Genomic DNA, 22,671 nt, shown 5'->3' on the forward strand with positions numbered 1-22,671 from the left:
CAGCCACTGCAATTTGCAGAACTTAAGCCTTTCTTGGTAAGAGGATCCCTTCATTCCCCTCACCAATCTTGTTGTTCTCTGTACACGCTCAAGCAAATCTATATCTTTCCTAAAATGAAGCCTCCAGACCTGAACGCAGTACACAAGGCGTGGCCTGACCATTCCCTTATACAGAGGGACAATCACCTCCTTTTCTCTAATAGCAAAATTGCTGTATATCCTTGACAAAACCCTATGACCTACTCTGGCAGCCTGTCTGCATTGCTCAGAAAACTTCATATCTGACTGCACAATTACTCCCAGGTCTTTTTCATTTTCTACAGTTGGTGCAGTTGGTACGTTTCTCTGGGGTTACTTCTATTCATATGCAGTACTTTGCATTTGTCAAGGTTAAACTTCAGTTGCCACTTCTCAGCACATCTCCCAAATTTTCTAGATCCTGTTGCAGTAGCACACTGCCATTACTGTCATTAACAACCCTGCCAACCTTTGTGTCATCTGCAAACTTCGACATTAAGCCTGATATACCTTCATCAATATCATTGATAAATACACAAAACAACAGTGGACCCAACACCGAACCCTGTGGGACTCCACTAATAACATTAGTCCACGAAGAGCAGCACCCATTGATTACCACCCTCTGTCTTCTCCCACTTAACCATCCTTTTATCCATTGTAGCAACTTACCCTTAATACCATTCTGCTCCAATTTGTACAGTAGTCTTCCATGCGCAACAGTGTCAAAAGCTTTCCTGAAATCCAAGTATATGATATCAAAATTATTTTTCGCATCCAGTTCCTTTGTGACCACATCATAATAACCAATCAAATTTATCAGACAAGACTTTCCCTTAACAAACCCATTCTGTGTCTGAATTATTGCTGCACTCTTGTCTAGATGATCGTGCAATGCATCTTTAACCAGTGACTCCATTATTTTACCCGGAACAGAAGTTAAACTAACTGGTCTGTAATTACTCGTGTCACCCTTCGATCCCCCTTTGTGAATTGGGGATACATTTGCACATCTCCTCTCACCTCTCCTGCAGGGACCTCTCCAGTCCGTGGGAACCTCCCCTGAGTCCAAGGATGCTCTCATAATTATGGCTAAGGGTTTGCTTAGTTGCTTTGCCGCCTCCTTTAATATAACTGGATAGATCCCATCCACCCCAGGTGCTTTTCGTATGCTTAACTTCGACAATTTCTCCTCCACTTTGCTCTCAGTTATTACAAAATCATTAAGCACCCTGCTACAATTTGATAACTTTCTGGCATTTTCAAACCTTAATAACTCCTCATGTGTGAATGTAGATGCAAAAAAAATCATTCAGTTTGTTTGCTATCTGAGCAGGATCATCAACAGTAGAACCATCGACACCAAGTGGACCAATCAAATTCATCCCCTTCCTTTTAGAGTTTATATAAGTAAAGAAATCCTTGCTATTTTTCTTAGCATCCTTTGCCAAAGGTTTCTCTTAATCTGCCTTCGCCTGCCTAACCTCCTTTGTGACTCGATTACAGACTACCTTATATCTGCCATAGGCTTCTCTGTCGCCTGACAATTTATATGCATCCCATGCATTTTTCTTGTCTGCCACGAGTCTCAGTAGTTCATTTGACAACCATTTAGGCCTAAACCTTGAACAATATTTCTTAATCGATATGAAAAACCTAGTAGCTATGTACACGATGTCAAAATTATCCATAATATCCAGCTCCTTGATGCCGACGATCTTATAGTAACTAATCAGATTTATCAGGAATGATCTCCTTTTAACAAACCCATATTGTGATTGCTGTATGGTTCCACTTTTATCAAGATGACATTGAAAATTACATCGTCAAGCACTGACTCCATTATTTTCACTGGCACAGAAGTCAGACTTACAGGTCTATAGTTACCAACTTTACCCTTTGAATCATTCTTACGATCAGAAGAGACATCTACACATGTAGAATCTGCAGGGACCTCTCCTGAAAATAGGGAATAGCTCAGTTTTATAACTGAAGGTTTTTCTACCACTTTTGCTACTTCTTTTAATATAACTGGATAGATTCCATCATCCTACTTGACTACGACTTTAGGAATGTTCGTTTAATTTGTTTTTTTATAATTGGCGCAAGGACCGTTCCTCAACTTCCTGGATGTAGCATCAGTGACTCAGTCACATTGCGCCGTATATATTGTCTGTAAATTGCGTGTGTTCTGTGATCGATTTTCTGTTGGCTGGACGAAAAATCCAAGTTTCCTGGAGAAAAAACCATGCTACCCTCGCCTGAGACCGATTAACTCAGCCGCGTTGTGAAAAACCCCCTTAAAAATTCCTCACATCGTCCACGGGACTCGAACTCAGGTCTTTTTCACCTGATGTGGGGAGGGCGGTGATTATGCCAACTGCGTTACCCACGAGAGCTAGTAACATGTCCTTAACTGTTGTTATAAAGTTGGTTAATTATTTCCAGGATATGGTAGAATAGTGACTGCCTTCCCTTTGTCAGAAGGCCTCTCTGATACTGTTTGTTATCTATAGTCCAGTCCCTTTTCTCTGCTATCACAAAAATTAATAAATGTTATAAAGTCTTCTGTCGAGTTGCTGTTCGCTGGACGAAAAACCTGAGTTCCAGGAGAAAACCATTCTACCATCACCTAAAACAGGACAATTATTAAACGCAAAGATGCAATTATCGCTTCAAAAAGCCTTTTCCAAACGCATCTTTTGTAAAAGAGCTGAACGCACTGTCTGTGGATTGCTATCAATCAGTCAGAGTTTAAACTCGCTGCATTTTCAAGAATCCAATCTTGGGAAATATTTTGCCTCGGGAACATTCATCGAATTATTTATATATAAAAAAAACAACAACTCCTTCCTGAATCTTAAAATAAGCTCTGCATCCCGGGGATAATGATTGATGCTGTAAGCGATGCTGATCCACACCAATTACATTCAAAGCAGAGACCATTAGTGACTCTGGAGGTCTCTTCGCGAAAGAGCTGCCTTGGAATCTGTAATAGAAACTGTAAATCAATCTTAGCGAGAGGGAAGGTGCTAAGGCCAATTTGCTGGTTTCAATAAAAATCCCCAGAGAAGCGGTGAAGAAATATCATGGAAGAATTAATTGCGAAGTTCACACTTAGTGACTGATGGGGTCTGTGCTTAGCAGCGTGATAAATGATGCAGGTTACCTGAGAGAGGAAATTTTCTTTTTTCCCCCTTCCTTTTATCCAGCAACATCACATTTTGGGTTTCTTCAGAACACTTTATTAACGATTCATCCTGTTAAGTGTGTTTTGGAATCACGAGGGAATTAATTAGTGGACGAAAGAAATATAATCGCTTATAAATATTCGGTAGTCAGTGTGGACTTTGCAATAGCTGCATTGAAGATGAAAATACTTTAAGAAAATACGCCAAAGATGTATTTCTTAAGCACACAGAATTTTAATGAAGTTACTTTGTCGTCAGCTGTGAGATATGAGCATTTGAATTTTGCCATTGTCAGAGAAGGTTGGCATTCATCCAGTAAAGGAAAGATGAATCTCTTTTGTATCCTTTTGGTTGCGATTGTAGTTCAATGGTTGTATTCATCTGGAGAAGCTTGGCATTAATCCAGGACATGAATATCACTGTTTTCAACATATGACGTTTAAGGAGATTTAGATTTTGATATTTGAGGGAAGAAAAAAAAGGTCAATTGCTGAGTCAAAGTGCTTTCCGAAGTGGCATTTGTGGTAGCTGGTATTAAATGGGGAAAAAGGCAAGACATACCACACACACACACACACACACACACTCTCGCTTTTTCCACACGTGCACACAATCTTTGAACATTAAGAAAAGATAAATAAATTCTGTTGGGTTTGTCTTCTCTGTTTGCTCTTTGGATTTTAAAAATTGGCTTCGTGGTAAAAAAATACCTGAGGAATTTGTCATTTTCTGCTTTGCAGTTAATGACAAACACAGTAGTATTCATTTATTGTAAGTCTAATGGCTGCTGGCTTCTTTTTTTCCAAGATAGGTCATTCAAGAAGCCATTAAGATCACTGTAGTGTTAAAGAAAGCGGAAAAAGTGAGCTTTAAAAGAAAATAAGAGAAAGATGCCATTTGTTTCTCTTTCTCTTGACTGTCTGCTCCCCTGGGGTGATGGAAACTTGGATAACAGCATGACGGACAGCAGTAAGCAGGGGAATCTATTTCTTATTGGAGCGCACTAAGTGAAATCGGGTCCTTTCATTATTCGCATGGCGAAGCACATGCGAATAATGCGAAACACGAAGCATGGCTAAACCTTCGATCCCAAAGTAAGCTCATCTGCTCTTTATCTGCAGTGAGCAGGGAATACTAATCAAACGCATTTTTAAGAGCCACTCAAGAGTTGATGGATTAATCTTGAACTTTGCGACATTCGGTTATAATTAATGACAGATTTGTTTTGGAATTAACATTAAATATGTGCTTTCAGTTTATTGTATCTTATTGCCCTTGTGGGTAGTATGGTGGATATAATCATCCACTTTCCAGAGTGGAAAATACACGGTTCAAATCCGGTGTATCTCGAGGAATTTTTAATGGGCTTTTCTTCGCACCGTGGTTGAGTTAGTCGGTCACAGTTGAGGGTTGCACGGTTTTTCCAACAGAGAACCAATTCATCTGCCCATGTCCATAAATTGCATGTGTTCTCTGGTCAATTTGCTGAATGAAAAACCCAAATTTGTGGAAGTAAAAACAGTGCTGTCCATGTCTGAGACCAAATAACTCAGCCACGCAGTGAAAAAAAGCCCATAAACATTTCTCCCGTTATTGAGGACTATATTGGATTGATCTGTTATATCATCAACTCCTACTATCCGCAGGGCTAGGTGATACAACAGATATATCCGATTCTGCAAACTAAGAAAACTGACGAATAGAGATAGGCGAACCTTGAAGAATTTACAGAGGACATAACTGGACGCAGTTCAAAATTTGATATTAAGGGAGACAGCAAAGGAGGCAAGAAAACCCTTAGCCATAATGACGAGAGCATCTTTTGATTCAGGAGAGGCCCCTATGGACTGGAGATGTGTGAATGTATCCACAATTCACAGGGGGATCAAAGGGTGACATGGGTAATTACAAACCTTTTAGATTAACTTCTGTTGCAGAGAAAATAATGGAGTCTCTGATTAAAGAAGTAATGCAGGCCCATCTAGACAGGAATGCAATTATACGATAGTCACAACATGGATTTTTTAAGGGGCGACCTTGTCTAACCAATATGATTGGATACTGTGATGCAGTAAAAAAGGAACTGGATGCAAAATATAATTTTGATATTATATACTTGGATTTCTTGAAAGCTTTTAATACTGTTGCGCATAAAAGTCTGCTGTACAAATTGGGGTAGTGTGGCATTACAGACAAGTTATTGCTCTGGATATATGGATGGATGTGTGGGAGAAAGCAGAGAGTGGTTATTAATGGACACTACTCTTCATGGACGAATGTTATTAGTGGAGTTCCCCACGGTTCAGTGCTGGGCTCCTTGTTGCTTTCTAAATTTATTAATGATATTGATGAATGTATATCAGGCTTAATGTCTAATTTTTCAGATAATACACAAAGGCTGGTTGGCAGGGTGGTTAATGATGGTAATGAAGATATGCTGTGCAACTAGAAAAATTAGGCAGACGAACAGAGAAATTGCATTTAAAGTTTAACATTGAAAATGCAAAGTACTGCATATGGGTAGCAGTAATCCCAGAGTATCGTATCTACTCAGGGTAGTGGAAAATGGAAAAGACCTTGGGGTAATTGTGCAGTCCGATATGAAGTTCTCTGAGCAGTGCAGACAGGCTACCAGGACAGCTCATGGGGTTTTGTCAAAATGATATACAGGAATTTTGCTAGCAGGGACAAGGAGGAGGGAATGAACTGGCTTTACAGTTAACATCCATCCCTAACGAAATCTTTCTCTCTTCGCATGTCTTGTGAGTTGGCATCATGCTGCGATCCAAATAATTAAATGCGAGTATATAAAAAAGAAAGTAAGGCTCCAGAGATAGGATGCATTGTCAGCCTTGGGGATGAATTAAATAAGCTTGTGACACTAAATAGATAAGACCTCATCCTCCTTCTCTTTCTTTCCTTACTTCACTGCTCATATACAAAAGAACGTATGCTGATGCTCCTGGCAGTTCGTTGCCCAGCAACCCGAGGTATTTTCAGTAGAAAAGTAAATAACTGACACTTTTCTTTACAACATTCTGCCGCTACTTAAGGTAATGTAATCAAATAGAAGATAAGGAATAAAAAAGTGGGGAAAATATGGAGAAAATGGCGAAAGAAAATGGATGAGAAGAATTTTGATCACTGGAATTCCTATCTGGTGATCTCCACTTGCTAAATTTTTGCCCAAGTTTAAAATGAGGGTGAACGAAAGCCCAATATATGCTTATTACTACACATTTTAACGCGTATTTGTAGTATACGCAATATAAAGTTGGAAATACTAGGCTTGGAAAAGGCGTTTCAAAATGAATGCAGCTCTTCCAGGAGCATCACTACTCAATAGGTGAATGCTATTTAGATATTGCTGGTTGGAGGAGGTAAAAAAACGAAGAAACTTTACTTTTTAATGCGTTTATGGTATGATGGAAGTTCATACAAGTAGTTCTGAGCATTCTGAAGGGTTCATAAATAGTTGTTTAAGTTGTGGATAAAAGATGGTTTGAGCAGTAATACCTGATAGAGCTTAACATTCTGGCGAATTTATTCAGATGGATGAACGCATCGTTTGAATGAAACCTGGGATAAATAACTGGATTTATTCTGCATCACCAGCGTAATACTCTCTATGTTGTCCAACCAACACTGGAATGCACCCAGGTGTCGAAATTGGAGACCCTACCTCATCCTACGTACACTTCTGAGCTTACAGATTCTGATTATCTCATCTTTAGGCTACTTAAAGATCCACCGATCATTTTGACCACTGATCATGTACAGATTGCAAAATAGTTCATGGATTTCTGACAGCGTTTGGCCAAATCTGTAGCAAAAGAAGACCAGGAAACGTTCTTATTTATAACCTGGGATGAAAATTCATAAATTTTACTCAGCTTCTGCGTTCCAGGAGTTTATATTAAATCAACCCGATGTAGAACTTCCCCGCATTTTTATTTATATTTATTTTCTTCCTCAAAAAGAGTTAATTTATTGGTGAGGATTACCATCCGTATTCGCAAACGTGGATACAAGCAGGAGAGCTGGTACAGCGCGTGTCTGTGCAAACTGTGTACTCTAGCTCCCAGGAACCGCGCAGGCGGTCAATAAGCTACCGCTGTGGTCACAAGGAGCAGTAGGGAGCAGATTGCCTAAGACTTCTCACCCCGTGGGTTGCTATGAAGTCCGGGATTATGATGTAAGATGTTCGGAGGAAAGAAAAAAGGTAAGACGATTTCTTTCTCTAATACTCCATCTTTAGCAGAGAATGATGAAAGATTTTGGCGTATTTAAGTTGTGACAGGAACGTTTATAAAATGAGCTTCCCCTTTAGAAAATAACCAGTCATTGGTATTCATAAAAGAAAGAAGAATGCAGTCTTATTTTCTGTTATTTATTTTATATAAGTTATAATAGACATAAAATAAAGGTTGTATTATTTAAAATGATTTTTATCTGTAGATTATAAATCACTGTTTCTAAATTATTTCTGCCTAATGACTGATTTATGCAAATATTAAGTAGATGGATGAGAGAAAGCAAGCAGAAACTTCTTACCTCATTTATCTCTTCAGTTGCCCAACCACTTTCAGCATTCCTCTAACAGGATTCTATTTTCTTTTAAACTCCATTTTGTATGTTAATATATTGTCCAATGGTTTGTTGATAGTCTAGGAGTAGTGGATGAATTAATTTTCTGTTTCCTTTTTTCCATTTTGTGTCTCATCAATTGAATTTTGTCGAACAGCGAGCCTAAATGATTTAATCCTTTTTTTATCTTAAAGCGTACCATCCAGTGGGATATTTTATTGACAAATTGCTGGGATAAAGAGATAAAATTTTGGTCTGCTAGGTTTTCACGGCACATTAAAGCTTTATCTCTTTAGGGTAAGCCCTCTTGGGTATCATTGTTGGTAGAATCGCCATCGTCCTCACACCGGGTGGAAAAGACCTGAGTTCGAGTCCCCTGGACGTGAGGAATTTTTACGTTTCAAGCGAGGGCAGAATGGTTTTTTTCTCCTGGAAAAAGTATGGCCAGCATGGCCTTAGTCGCTGATGCTCCTAAAACCCAGCTACTTCCATTAGGATACCATTAAATGCACTGGACATGACTTCATACTTCCAGTGGTTATACTGAAGAAATATGAACTCAACAAAAGTCTAAATAATGTGAAAAAAAAACCAGATATTAAAATACGATCGAGAAGTTTTCTCTACTCTTAGATGCGTTCTGTTTCTTCTAATGTGGTCTAGGAAGAAAAAAGCCCAGAGGATACCTGTTGCTATGGGAACAACGCAATTGAAAGCGTGTGTGACGACCATCTTCGATACAAGGTAAATAAATCGCTCGATATCTAGTGACACACCCACGGACATGTACTCTGTAGCCATCATCTTACTAAGGGTTGCCAGGATTGTCTGACCCAGCATTTTCCCATCACTCTGTCTTCTTAGAAATTGGCCAATCAATGCAACCTTCAAGAAAATAAATGAAAAAAGTCTTTCCTGATCCATTTAAAATTATTAGAGTGTAGTAAAACTAACGTATTATAATCACAATCGCATGGGTGGTGGAAGAGAACTGTCATTACAAATATTAATCTTAGCTGATCCATCTTAAAATTTATTTACAGATGTTAGGAATGCACGTTTGATTATCAAATAATGTACCTCAAGTGTTATAAACTTCTATACTATACTCAAGAAGTGTTTACCAAAAGTTGACCACGTAATCGTTAGGCGCCTCCAAATTGTATGACAACAAATATCAAATTTCTATTAGTTCCATTCTAATGAATTCTGGACGGCTTTACCAATCTTTCAAAAAAAAACTAAAAATAAAATTTTATTAAAATCCGTCGCTTGGAGAGGAGTTGTTACACGAGGACGGACGGACTGACATGGAGAAGACATTGCGAAAGCGTCTGAATTTCGCCTAGATTATAAAATGCTGTTTTTACATTACTTTATCTAATTCTTTTAATGACTGATATATGTAAACATTAAGCGGGTAGCTGCGTTCTGACTTCTTACATCATCTACCACTCTCCGATCCGTGTTTTCCATTAATTCTTTGCAGTAACATCGTTTACCACTTTAAACTCTTCTTTTAAGTAGCATTTTGAATGCTGATATTGCAATATGGTTTAATAATAATCTGAGTCTCTATTACTTAATTTTACATTTCTTTTTCCACTCGTGTTCCAGCCCAGTGCCTTTTTTTCTGATTCCAAGTCTAAATGCTTTTTCTATTAGCACATGACAGTTCTCGGGCATTCACAAAGTCGGGTCAAACCTTTTCATAAGGCTTTTACAATCTGAAGAATTCTGTTTATTATTGAAGAAGAACTCACTGAAAATATCAAAGACAATTTATATTTCTACACATAATAATAAATCTTTTTTTCCTCTGAATGCTCCCTCGGGGTAATACAATGGATAGCGTCGCTGTACGAATTTAACATATCATAAACCCGGATATGACGTCATGACGCCAGCGGTTATGGAATATAAAATATTGAAGTCAAAGGTAAGACGAGAAGATGCGGATATTAAAACTTGAACGAGAGAGTTCCTTACACTGAAATACATTCCATTCTAATGTATTCTAGAGAGAGAAAAAGCCCGGAGGATGCCTGCTACCATGGGAACAAGGCAACTGAAGGCGTAAGTGAAGGCAATCTTCGATATAAGGTAAATAAATCGTTGGATATCTTGTGACAGATCCACAGACGTGAACATTGTTGTCAGATTACCCTACTGAGGTTTGATGGACCTGTCCGACCTAGAAGTTTACCCTCAGTGTCTTCCCGGCAATTAGCAAATCAACAAGGAAGAAATGGAAGTTCTTTTCTGATTCATTTAAGATTAGTACGGTTCAGTTAAACGAATTTTTGGTCAGATTCGCAAAGGTTGGGAAGACAAGTGCGACCAGCAAGCATCATTCAACTATCCCCATCAATAGCGTAAAAACTTCGGTCAATTACGTGCATGGACACCACCCTTTGGCCTGATTCTAAGTATAGAAGCTTTTCTCAGAACAGCAGACATGTCACCTTGATATTCCTGTGAGACTTCCCATGTCTAATTCATCACACAGTCCGTGACACTTTCTTAGAAACGCTGGGGTGTTTGACACTATTTCTCATACTTGGTAAGTGATAATTTCCATTAAATGTTCGTAGCAATCTTATAACAGCAATTTTGGTCATGGATAAGTTATTTGGATCAGGTTATCTAATCCTTTGAGTTGATATTGCATTTTACATTTGGTCATTCTAATATCTGGAAGACGCAAACGCGTTCTGCATCTTCCAAGGGAGGGAAAAAAGTCCAATCACTAACACTTTTCCCATCTCCAAAGAGGTGACTGTCGAATTCTACTTTGAACTATGACCTTAGTCGCCAATGCTCCTAAAAAAATCCAACAACAGCAAACCAACCAGCCTGTACTTCAGTCTATGAACTTTGAACTTCTCTACACTCTCCACCTACGTCTCTTATTGGAAGCTAATTTGCTCACTTGATCTACAACACTTTGCCTGAAGGTAGACTTCATGAGAGGGAAACTTCTATTTCACCTTAAGGTTTCATATTTGTGTCCCCTTCTTCTGATACCTCCTACCAATGAAAGATCTCCTTCAAGGACTTATACACCCCAAAAAAACCCCTCTAAAATATCTGTGGTTTCCGACATTGCAGTCCACTTCATAAAGAGGGATTGTGACGTCCAGCTTCCGACTAGCCAAGGCTCTATAAATTCAAATACAAGTAATATTCAAACCGACCGAAGAATACACAGTTAAAGACACAATCTGTATAAACTTCTCATAGCCTTAGTTGTTTTGGCAGCGCTTAACACACGCCTAACTTAATCTAAATAGTGTCAGGAAGAATGCTCGAATACTTTTGCGAGTTCAGTATATGTTACACTAATCCATAAAGCAGGCTTCTGTTACTTAAACCCTTTTTCAATTTCATTCTGTCAATATTTAATGCGCAGCTGAACTCTGTTGGTTTATAGAGTCAACACAAATGCAACGAAAGATTTGAGTCTTAATCCTTAACGTTAATCCCCATTCAAAGTTGTCATTTGCAAAACTGGAGTGATGTTAATACGGGATTTCCAAGATGAGATAGCTCTCTGACAAGAGAAATAAGCCAGGAATGATTGATCGAGAAGTCTACCCCATAAGCAGATGTTCAGCGAGAAGAGGAAGTGTTGGTTAAGCTTGCTTTACAAGAGGAAGGCCAACGGTAGCCACAGGTATCTGAAAGACTGATTAAGATTAATGGATCCTGTAATGAGGAGGTGGCAAGATGAAGGTAAAGTCATGCAGAGTTCGCTCAAGTTGCTAGCCTTGGTTGTTGAAAGCGTAATTGCTAACAACACCACCTCGTATCACACTGTTATCAAGGAAGCGACACGCTGTCTCATCTTAAAAGGGCTCCACTGCATCCTTGTTGGCTCACTAGAGGCTGTATCTTACATCCTCACTTTCCTTATTAGGGCAGCTTTTAATTATTTCTTAAAAACAGATCAATTCAGGAAAATGGCTCCTTGAGAAAGTCGTTTGAATTCTTTCTGTTTATTCTCCAATCATTAAATGGTAATTACAAATATTTAAAATGTCAGCATGAAATTGCACTGCATATCTCATGAATTACATTCTACACATATGCATATCTGCATATATTCAATGGCCAAAAAGTTAGGAACCTTTTGTAATTGGCGTTAAATACAGGGTGGCCACATGGTATGATCACAAGTTCCTTACAATCAGATAAATACTGTACGTTTTCCTGAGGCTTTTCAGCCGATCCGATCATGGGGAAGATAGTAATGTTTCCGATTTTCAGAAAGGCGCTGTTGTTGGAGCATGTTTAACAGGAGCTACAGTTGAGAAAACAGGAGGTACTTCAACGATGAGGCTGCAGGAACAAAGTGAATTTTGCGTCAGAATAGAAGGTCCAGTGTGCAGCAAATGATCGAAAAATTCAACTTAGGCAGAGAAAGACCCATTTCCAACCGAAATCTGTAGCGGGAGTTGAAGAATCTGGGATTTGTAGTCGTGTGCCTGTACGAAAGCCACTTCTTTCAGTAAAAAATCGAAAGATTCAACTGGAGTGGTGCTGCCAACACCAATACTAGACTGCGAAACTGTGGTAAAAGATCATGTGGTCTGACTAGTCTCGATTTATACTTTTTGTACCAATGGTAGGATGAAAGTGTGGCATGAAGTCATGCATCCATATTGTCTCGTCTTCATCACTCAAGCGGTTGAAGCTGGTGGTATGATGGTATAGGGTATGTTTTGGTGGTACAGATTGGGTGAAGGTAGCATGGTTTTTCGTCCAGCGAAACAGAAAATAGACCTCAGAACACACGCAATTCATAGACAATATACATGGCCTGAGAGCCGATGCTCCTAAAAATCCAACAACAACAGATTGGGTCCACTCATACTGTTATAAGATCGTGTTACCTCCAATGAATATCTTTCTGTCTTATTGGATCAACTTTGCACTGCAATGCTTCATTTTTACCCGAATTATTTTGAGACGACAACACAACTATCCACCACCAGGCAAAAAATGTATCTGTATGATTCGAAGATCATTCCCAAGATTTATAACATCAACCCTGGCAACCTAATTTCTCCAGATCTGAATTCAATTGAGAATGTCTGGGATATGTTGGAAAGGGCAGATCTCCTTTGCAGTTCTCTACTGCCCACAACACAGCAGCTGACAAATGTCTTGATGGAAGAATGGTCAATCTGAGCTAGACTTCCTCAGACCTCTAGTGGAATGTCACAACATGTGTGGGCTCTAGTTCTGGCGAAAGACAGTAGGACGTCCAATGATCTGAAGGCGCTGTAAAAACTTTGAGTGAATGATCGTGTGAGTGGTGCAGTAAGTTTACGTTGTATCAAGAGCAAATATACAAAATAAGTTAAATCCTCTTAAATCCAAAATGAGTTGTGTTGTGTGGTTGTTGAGGTCAGCTAGTGTCTTTCAATCGTTGTATTTTATATGTATCGTACAAATATATATATTTCTACGATCGATGGAGTTACATATTTCCAGCGCTATAAGTCTATTGCGCATTAACCCAATTTGGATCAAATTTGAACGTTCACCCGTTGCTCGTCCTTTTCCAGACCTCTACTGGTTATATCTATCCCTGTTCAAGGTGAGAAAAAGGAATAAACTGTAGGAATTTGTCCTTAGAAACGTGGATTACTTAATAAGATAATAGATATATGCAAAATAAGTGGATTAAAGACCATTTCTTTATAATCTGTTTAATGCATCTTTCGCTCAATCGTAATTTCTTCAAGGCAATAAATAAGAGTTGGTGGGGGGGGGCGAACTGACTGCTGCGCTCATCTAAAGGAAAGAGCGTGGAAATGAAAAGGCTGTTTGTCATCTTTTAATAAAGTGGCCACACCATATCACGCACGACTGAGTTCGAGAACAATAATTACAGGTGGCGCTGATCTTCGTGTTGAAATAATGGACGAGTGGTTGGCCGCCCACGTGTAAAGGAGGGAATGTTATTTTGCTGGGATGATGAAAGAGCGTACAATGAAAAAAAGATCATTATTAATTGTAGTTTTAGCTTTTTATAATGTGAGGAGTCTACATTCATAAAAAGAATTATGTACCATGGGTGTACATATCTGGCACCAAGCGATTCTTAGTCTCATCTTCGTATGGACAGGGATTCCATACTCCACATTGTTCATAATGGGATGGAAGATTACGTAGGTAACAAAAGGCCTGCTTCAACTCAGTCGTGTGCCAAGTTATCCAGGAGGGCTCTGTCGTAGTTTGTAAATGTTTCCATGGTTTGGAACTTGTCCAGAAGATATAATTATAGTAAATATCAATCTCACGAAATTCTAATACTTTGCTTGGTTCGCTTTCCAAAAATATGGGACCTTCCATACTTGCTTTTGAGAATACCTGTGCCGATGGATGCTTAAGAGAGCGATCCACTGTGTTTATCTTTAAGTTTCAAAGAGGAATACAAAGATTATAGTTAAGAATGTTATAAAATATCCATAAGAATAGTTTACACTGCTGCTCAAAAGTTTTTTCATGGAGAACTTCATCCGAGGTGACATTATTATACGTAATCTCCAAGCTGTGGACTGAACTTCGGGAATACAATCTGGGTGAGGAAGACTCAGTAAGAGAACTACATCGTACACTCCGTGCTTCGTAGAGTTGCATTTGTAAGCGCTTCGGAAAGGATTTGTATTTCTTCCAAGACAAAGGCTGGATTTTATGAAAAGTTGAAGCCAGTGTTCAAACACAAACAGAGAGCTTTTAGGGGATGGATAAAATCAAAAACTAGAGGCGATTACATTGCTTACAAGGAAAAATCCTTGTAGCTTAAAGTCGCCTACAACAAGACAGTGTTAAAACGTGGACAAGCATAAGAATTCTGAAGAAACACGCGTATGACTTCGAAATCATTAATGACATCTTCCAGGAATAGGCAATGAAGACCTTTGAACAACCCAAGGAAGATGCAGCTTTTGTTAACCCCAAGTGGGATGGATTTTCCCAAAAACGGTATCTCTCTCTCTCTCTCTAAAGAAATCCTTATAAAAGTAGAAAATAGGATGAAGAAGAAGGCTACCGTAGAACCAGATGGATTCCCACATTTTATAATTAAAATTTGTTGGCGTTTATTCTATATTTTCCAAGAAATCATCAAAATACCAGTTCCACCCATGATTTCATCAACTTATTTTGTGTGATACCTGTCCCCAAAATTAGAAATATACAGTTATCCAAAGATTATAGACTCATTTCATTGGCTGCTCACTACTAAAGATTTTCAAGGAACTCATCCATGAAGTGCTGATTGAACACTTGTTCGGGCCCACACCGCCTTAACCTGCATAACATTCTTCGAGGTCCATCTAGGGTCACGAACCTTCTTTGAACCTTATTCCACATTCAAGAAGCTCTCAACAAAAGTTCACAACTTGACGTGGTACGCTTAGACGTCAAATCTGCGTTTCACAGATTACCAGTCAGGGAACGTGCTAACTATTTTATCCAAGTTATTGAAGAAATGTAAGCTTGTGGTTTGTCGTGGTAATTTGTACCAACATTTTGAGTTCACAGATGTATTCCACTGGGAAGTGTTCTTTCTGCAATGCTTTTTGCTGCGACCTTGGACCCATTCTTGGCGACTCATCAAGATTTCTTGGTTTATGCAGATGGCATTAAATTACTCATCTGATCTGATAACTCAATATATTAACACCCATGGAAATCATACCTCATTAGGGTGTGTTTAGATGGATTTTCAACTCCTGGTTTACCAGACGTTGCGTATTGCTTCTAAAGTGTCGTAATCCTGGTATGAGAAATCCTGGTTTGTAAACACATTTGGTTTCAAACTAACGGGGAAATTCAGCTTTTAGAGCTGACATTACTTCGTCGAAAGGCTAATCTGATATTTGCCTTTGTGTCCTCTTTTAAAAGAATTACCTTTTTGGATTAATCCTTTGGAAAAAGGATTAACCTTTTTGTGATGTCGTTTGTTTGAAATTAATGCAATACCAGCGCAACTCATTGCGAATGCAAAGTTTTTAGCTACTAAATTTATATCTAGGCTAATTAGATAAATTATAAATAAAATAAAATATTCCTTACACGTTAAGAAAATATAAGCGATTATGCAAATTAATCACTAAGCTATTTATGCTACTCGCAGATACCTAAATTTATAGATGCCTAAGCATTCGAGAAATTTTCAAATCAGTGCCATATTAAAACATTTAAAAAATTGATTTCGAAATTTATTTTTTTAACATTAGAAACTATTTTAAGGAAAAATATTATTTTTCTCAACCGTTGGGCTGCGAAGGAATTTAAGGAATATATATATTCTAAAGACAAATACACTGCCCTACCATTAATATCCGGACACCTGCCTTTAGACCAAAAAAGAGCTTTTATTGCGTCATTTAATATTTTGTGCTGAAACCTTTTGCTTTTATGATGGACTTCAATCTTCTCAGCGTACTCTCTCAACCAGCTTTCATAAATGTCACGTGATATGTTCCCCCACTGGGCCTTTAACGCAGCCACCAGTTCGGCCTTGTTCTTTGACGATTTCGACTTGCATACCGACGATGCAATACATCCCAAAGATATTCAATACGATTCCGATCAGGCTTCTGGGCTGGCCAATCCAACTTTTCCACACCCATGTCCTCAAATCACTCTCTTACGATGCGAGCAGTATGGCATGGCGCATTGTCTTGCTGGTACAGGTATGGGCCTTCCCCGAAGTACTGTCATAATGTTGGAAGTGCATAATTGTCCAGGCTGTCCTGGTATTGCACAGCTTTCACGGTTTTATCGATAACGACTAATGGGCCCAAGCCAAACCATGAAAGGAACCCCATACCATGACATTGCCTCCACCAAACTTCTTCGTTGGGAGCATACAATCAGGAAGGAACTGTTCCCCTGGCATTCGCCACGCCCAGGAACGGCCATCAGACTGGGAGAGTGCGAACCTCGACTCGTCTGTCCATAGGACTGTTTTCCATTGTGCTCTAGAGTCCATAATTCGCGCTCCTTACACCATTTTAATCGGTGTCTAGCGTTTCTTGAGGTGATCAATGGCTTGTGAACATCTGTACGACCATTGTAACCGATATCATGGAGTGTCGTTCGTATTGTACTAGTGCTGACATTAGTCTCAATACTCTCAGAGACGGTTTGTGTGACTTAAGACAATGGCAAATTACGATTTGCGCGCACAGTTCTTCGCAGAATTCTCTTGTCCCGTTCTGTTAGTTTTCGGGATTTACTAGGCCATTTTTTGGCAGATTCAGTCCCATTCCTCTTCAATTTACATATGACGTGACTAACCGTTGACCTAGGGATCCCCAGATTGACTGCAATGTCTCGTACAGAAAGCTTTCTTATGTGGCATCTCCCTATCATTCCACGTTGGAAGTCTGTTAATTCTGTTGAATGTGTCATCTTGCATGCCCACTTTTGTGATTATCTGTTCGAAGCCCAGTGTGCATATTTATAACAGGTTCTGTGACGTGTTGCATTAATAGGATCTGTTTCCCCATCCATGGAGCGGTGTCTGGATATTAATGGTAAGGCAGTGTATGTAGAAGTAAATATTGTTTGCACATAAATAAAATATAGGATATATCGATTTATAATTGGATCACGAGATATTCAAAGATATTCACGAGATATCGTACAAATTACGATATATCTTACAGGATAGTGGTGGTGGTGGTGGTAGATTCATAGAAATCGAAGAGAAGCAGTAATGGGTGGTGGACTAGGTTGTTGTTGTTGTTATTATGGGAGTTTAAAGGTGCATAAGCTACTATGGCTATAATGCGCCTGGGTGGACTAGGTACTTTGCAACAACCTTTACAAATGATAGTGCAAATCAACCAGGAACAAAAATGGCGAGGAATCAGTTTGCTGGAAAATTAATGATGTCACAATCTCTGAGAAGAATCTGTGGAAAAGTTAATGAACTTAGGGAGTAGAACCCCAAAGGTGGATTATCATGATATGAGATCAAAAGTAGACTCCAGGATTATCTTCTTGGAGTGGAGAAGTGACTATGTTTCCCCATTCTATAGAGAAGAACTAAAGAGCTGATGGGTAGCTACAGTCAGCAGAGTGGGACTTCTATGGTGGACAGTATCACGGAGTCTGTAGTTAATATCAAAGTACGGGGACCACCTCGATAACAATCATAGCATGGGTTCGTGAAAGGAAGGTACTGCTTCCCTAGTCTGGTTGAAGCACAGGAGACAGAAGGCAATTATAAACGAGCATGCTTTAGAGATCGCGTAGCAAGTGTCATCCCTCAGGGATAGGTATTGGAGTCCCCTCTTGTTTGATTAGGTTATCATCAGACTTTGACAACTTCTGTTGTCAAAGTCTGATGATAATTCGAAGGTTGGCAGAACGGTTCAGAGGACCTCGAACCAATTTTTGTTCCTTCAAATGATTTGATTTTATGATCGAAAAAATGAAAACCAATTGTCAGAGGTATAATCACATTGATGGGAAAGACGAGAATCAGGGAACGCAAACATAAAGTTGCTGTGTTGTAGATCGTTGGAATAAGTTACTTTCTGTAATAGCTGAGGCGGAGAGTTTGGCTAAGTTCAAAGCGTTAATCACGTTTTTGGGAATAGGAAAAATAAGAGTGATTTTAGCTTCCTTACATCCTTTACCCACCCTAATACTGATTAGTAATAATGGACACTAGTCATATATTTAAAGAATTGCTGAGAGGTATTAGGCAGGGATGCTGACGTATAGAGAAGCGTTGATTTGTGCAACCAAACGGAACAATGTAGGCGCCGATGGAACTATATCGTGATAGGTGAAGGGCCACAAGGCACTTATATCAGAACGCAGCATCCGCTGTGGAAAGCTTTTGCGTCATCTGTAGCGTTTCTCCCTTCTTTATGGATGTTAATTATTGCGGGCTGTTTCCATGGTAACTGCCATTTACTATCTATATGGGTTTCGAAAGAGAGAGAGCGTTCGTAGGGTTGCCACCGAGAAGCTGTTGTTCACTATTTTATTGTCTAATACACGATAATACAAAATGATTCGAAGGATTAGCAGTTTAATCAACACAAGTGATGTTCTAAAGGATCATTTCCAGCGTCTATACAATAAAGACGCTTAACCTCATTTAGCTTCAAGTGCAAAATCATTCGCGTTATTATAAATACTTTCACAATTTAAAATATTAATTAAATTTTTGAAATGAGTAAAGAGATATTAATTTTTTTGTTATTAAACTATACCACATTCATTTTATCTGATTGAATTTCCTTTCGGTTGTCTTCTCTGGCAATAGGACGTTAGCTCCACTGCGCAGGCTCAGTTTATCTAGGTTTTCACAGTTGAAGAACATCACCATCTCTCTGATGTTCTGTAGAGAATTACGAAAGGCATTATCTGATAAGAGATGCCCAGGAGCAAGAGAGGTTACCTGAGAGCAACGAATATTCGAAGGGATGCTAATTTTAGAAGTTAAAAGCGGCGTAAGTTGATGGGTTTCACCACAGTTTTAAGCCCATCAACTCAACTTAAAGTATTTTGCTGGAAATAATGTACTTAAATAAGTTAAGATATGGAATTTTTTCCTCCACAAAGACATCGCTGATAAGACTGGAGACAGAGTATCCAAAGAATATCTTGAATTCTTGGCATTACCTTTCCAGCCTCTTTCTAAGTAGGAGGAGTGTGATGAATTTTTTCAGAGGCAGTAGTTCATTAGCTTTGAGATGATACAAGAGTCGTGGAAGTGTAACTGCTTTTGCTGGAATTCCTGATGTTTTTCTTTCTCATAATTTATTTAAATCTCTCTCTCAGAAAGGCAATCTCTTATTTATATCGAGATTTTTCCATTATGAGTTTGAAAGACAAAGGAGGAATTTTTTTTTTTATTGCAACTTCTATTGAGGTATATATTTTACAAAACTAATTTTGCCTTAATTTACAGAGAAGGATTTTTTTTTTGTGTGTTTGAATAATACGAAAGTGGTGTTTAAATATAAAGGAGGAGTTGGAAGTTGGGAGGACACACTCTGGTAAATAACGAACTCTGGACATGCTCTAGACCCAAAGATGTCCATCAAATTGGAAAGCCGTGTGTTGGTTTGTGTGTTGCAGGTCTTCCACAAAATCCAATACCATGCAGCTGCCCTACTTGTTGTAGTTGTACTAATATCAATCCTGTGGCCTCCCTGAGTACCACTCTATGTCTATGTACCACTCTTTTGAGGACCGTCTGGTCTCTTTCTGTCGGTTTCTGAGGTACACCAAAACGCTTCTCGGCAGTAATAGAACCATGACGTTTCCATTTGGTGATTAAGTCCCCACCTTGATGTAGGGTTTGCAGTTTTGCTGCCCTGTTACAATCAGATTGATTGCTAATATGGCGTCCTACGACGGCTCGCCGTTGGAAATCGCTAAGTTCAACGCCTCGACCCATCTGCTGTACTTGGTAGGTCTGTTCTTTGTGTAGCGTAAATATAGTTGCTCTTTTTATATCTATTCCTGGCACGTGGTACACCGGTATGGTTTATTTCTCCCAAACCTCTGAGGTGTCCAGATATTTATTCAATATATGGATGGTGGCATGACCTCATGGTATCCCAAAGCTATTCCCGCAAACAGTTGTTCAAATTTTGTTTCCCCTTTCTCTCTTTTCTTCTTGTGTCACTTTTTTATAATTTTTCGTTCTCTTGCTTATCCAATTTCCTCCTTTTCTTCTCTTATTTTATTTCTCTCTCTTTGCTCTCTTTCTTTGTCTGCCTTTCTCTTTTTTGTCTCTCTATCATTCTGTCTTTATTTGTCTCTGTCTTTCTGTTCTTTATTTCTCACTTTCTCTTCTCGTTTCTTTCTTGCTTTCTCCTTCTCCTTTGTTTCTCTCTCTCTCTCTCTCTCTCTCTCTCTCTCTCTCTCTGTCTTTCTGTTCTTTATTTCTCACTTTCTCTTCTCGTTTCTTTCTTGCTTTCTCCTTCTCCTTTGTTTCTCTCTCTCTCTCTCTCTCTCTCTCTCTCTCTCTCTCTCTCTCTCTCTCTTTCTTTGTCTCTCTCGCCCTTTCTTTGTCCGTCTTTCCCTTTCTCTTTTCTCTCTCTTTTTGTCTAATTTTCTCTTTTTTCGCCTATCTTTCTTTGTCTCCATTTCTCTCTTTATCTCTCTGACCAGTCTATCTTTGTTTGTCGCTGTCTCTCTCTTTCTCTCGTTCTCCTTTTGTCTTTTTTTCTCTTCCTGCGTCTTTCTTTCTTTCTCTCTTTGTATCTCTTTCTTTTCTTTGTTTCTCTCTCTCTGTCTCTGTCGCTCTCACTCCCTCTGTTATCTCTCTGTTACCCTCGCTTCCTTTGTTATCTCTCTCTGTTGCTTTCGCTCCCTTTGTTACCTCTTTCTCTGGCTGTCTTTCTCTTTCTTTATCTCTGTGTTATTCTTTCTTTCTTTCTAACTCTCTGTTTCTGTGGCCTCCCTGTCCAACTCCCTGTCCAAGTCCATACTCACCAGATGTGAGTCCTCCCTATATATATATATATATCTCTCTCGTTTCTCTCTTTCGCTTTCTTTCTTTGTCTTTCTCTCCTTCTTTGCTCTCTATAATTCATTCTCTTCCTTTCCTCTGTGTATCTTTCTCTTTCGTTATCTCTCTTTTTTCTTCATCTTTCTGTCTGTCTCTTTTCTCTCTCTCTCTCTCTCTCTCTCTCTCTCCCTCTCTCTCTGTACATTCTGTTTTGTTCTTACAGTTCTTGTCATCTCTATGTTCATCTCACACTTTATCGTTCGCTTTCTCCTTCCTCATCTTTAATTCTTCCTTTCTTTCCTTTTCCTTCCATGCTTGCCCCTTTTTCAAGGTCACCATTCTCAATCGTGGTAGACCCAAATCGATTATTTTCTCGTATTCTAATATAATCCTTAACACGAATATATAAAAATATTTTCTTCTGACCAAAAAAAAAAACGCTGATGCTCTTTCATTTCTGGTTGTTTGGAGAATCGCTTTCAGGCAACAGTCATTATTTTAATGGCATCCATAATAAAGTGCTCATTTATCAACCCTTCCTGACACAAGCAGCGTGGCTTCACCATTCTTGACATCATCCAACAAGAAATTACAAACCCCCGTTAACTTCACTTCATCCTTTTAGTTGAAACCACAAATGCTCTGTTTTTAAGAATAAACAAGAAATTACTGCACACGATTTGATAAACCTCTCAACTTAATAAAGTTTACTAAAAATCGAGAAATTCAACGATAAGAACAGAACTGTAACATTAAGATTAATGACAATAAATAAACACGTTCCAGATGAATTAATCACTGAAAAATGTTCCCTTAATGACACAGAAATTAGATGAGAAATGGCAAAAGCCCTGAAGAGTTTTGCAGATTTAGAAAAACCACATTTTATCCACATTCCTTTCAAAACAACAAATATATTCTCAGAGAATCTGATCTTTTCTGCTGCATTCTGTAAAGCGCATGCGTACTAAAAATTTCTAAACGCTGACAAAATTATTTAAAATATTTGAAATCATCGCGGTTCTTTAAATTAATATTCATTTCCTGTGATAAAACATTTATTTGTGCATTTATAAGGTACACGATGTTATAATAAACAAATATTTATTATTAAATTATTCCTTCTAATTTTATTTATTTACAATTACAAATAAAGGAAACTTAGATATCCTTCCGCGTAAAATAGTTCATACGAACAAACATTGAATTGAGAAAAACAAACATTATCAAAAATTCTAAATACACATTATACTTCAAGTATTTTCATAAGAATTAATTATTCGATATTTTTTTTACGGACAACAGGATAAATGACTCGATACATTGAAAGGTGGAAGGATACATTTTTCACGATAACGACTATCGATT

General features: G+C 38.6%; 1 protein-coding gene across 2 annotated transcripts in view; it reads left to right on the forward strand.

Annotated features, from left to right (window-relative positions):
- LOC150077926 (calsenilin-like) overlaps positions 1-22,671 on the forward strand; it is a 78,448-nt gene that overhangs the window by 36,258 nt on the left and 19,519 nt on the right. Inside the window, exon 1 of one of the 2 annotated variants that reach the window (XM_090384746.1) lies at positions 7,327-7,431. The exons of the other annotated variant lie outside the window; for it this stretch is intronic. Coding sequence (XP_090240872.1) covers positions 7,410-7,431 — 22 coding nt within the window. The 5' untranslated portion in view covers positions 7,327-7,409. Of the gene's footprint in view, positions 1-7,326; positions 7,432-22,671 lie in introns of those variants that run through there. 2 annotated transcript variants of the gene reach the window in all.

This window comes from Mastigoproctus giganteus, chromosome 11, assembly GCF_048544385.1.
Source record: "Mastigoproctus giganteus isolate SK-2022 chromosome 11, ASM4854438v1, whole genome shotgun sequence".
In the NCBI taxonomy this organism is placed as follows: domain Eukaryota; kingdom Metazoa; phylum Arthropoda; class Arachnida; order Uropygi; family Thelyphonidae; genus Mastigoproctus; species Mastigoproctus giganteus.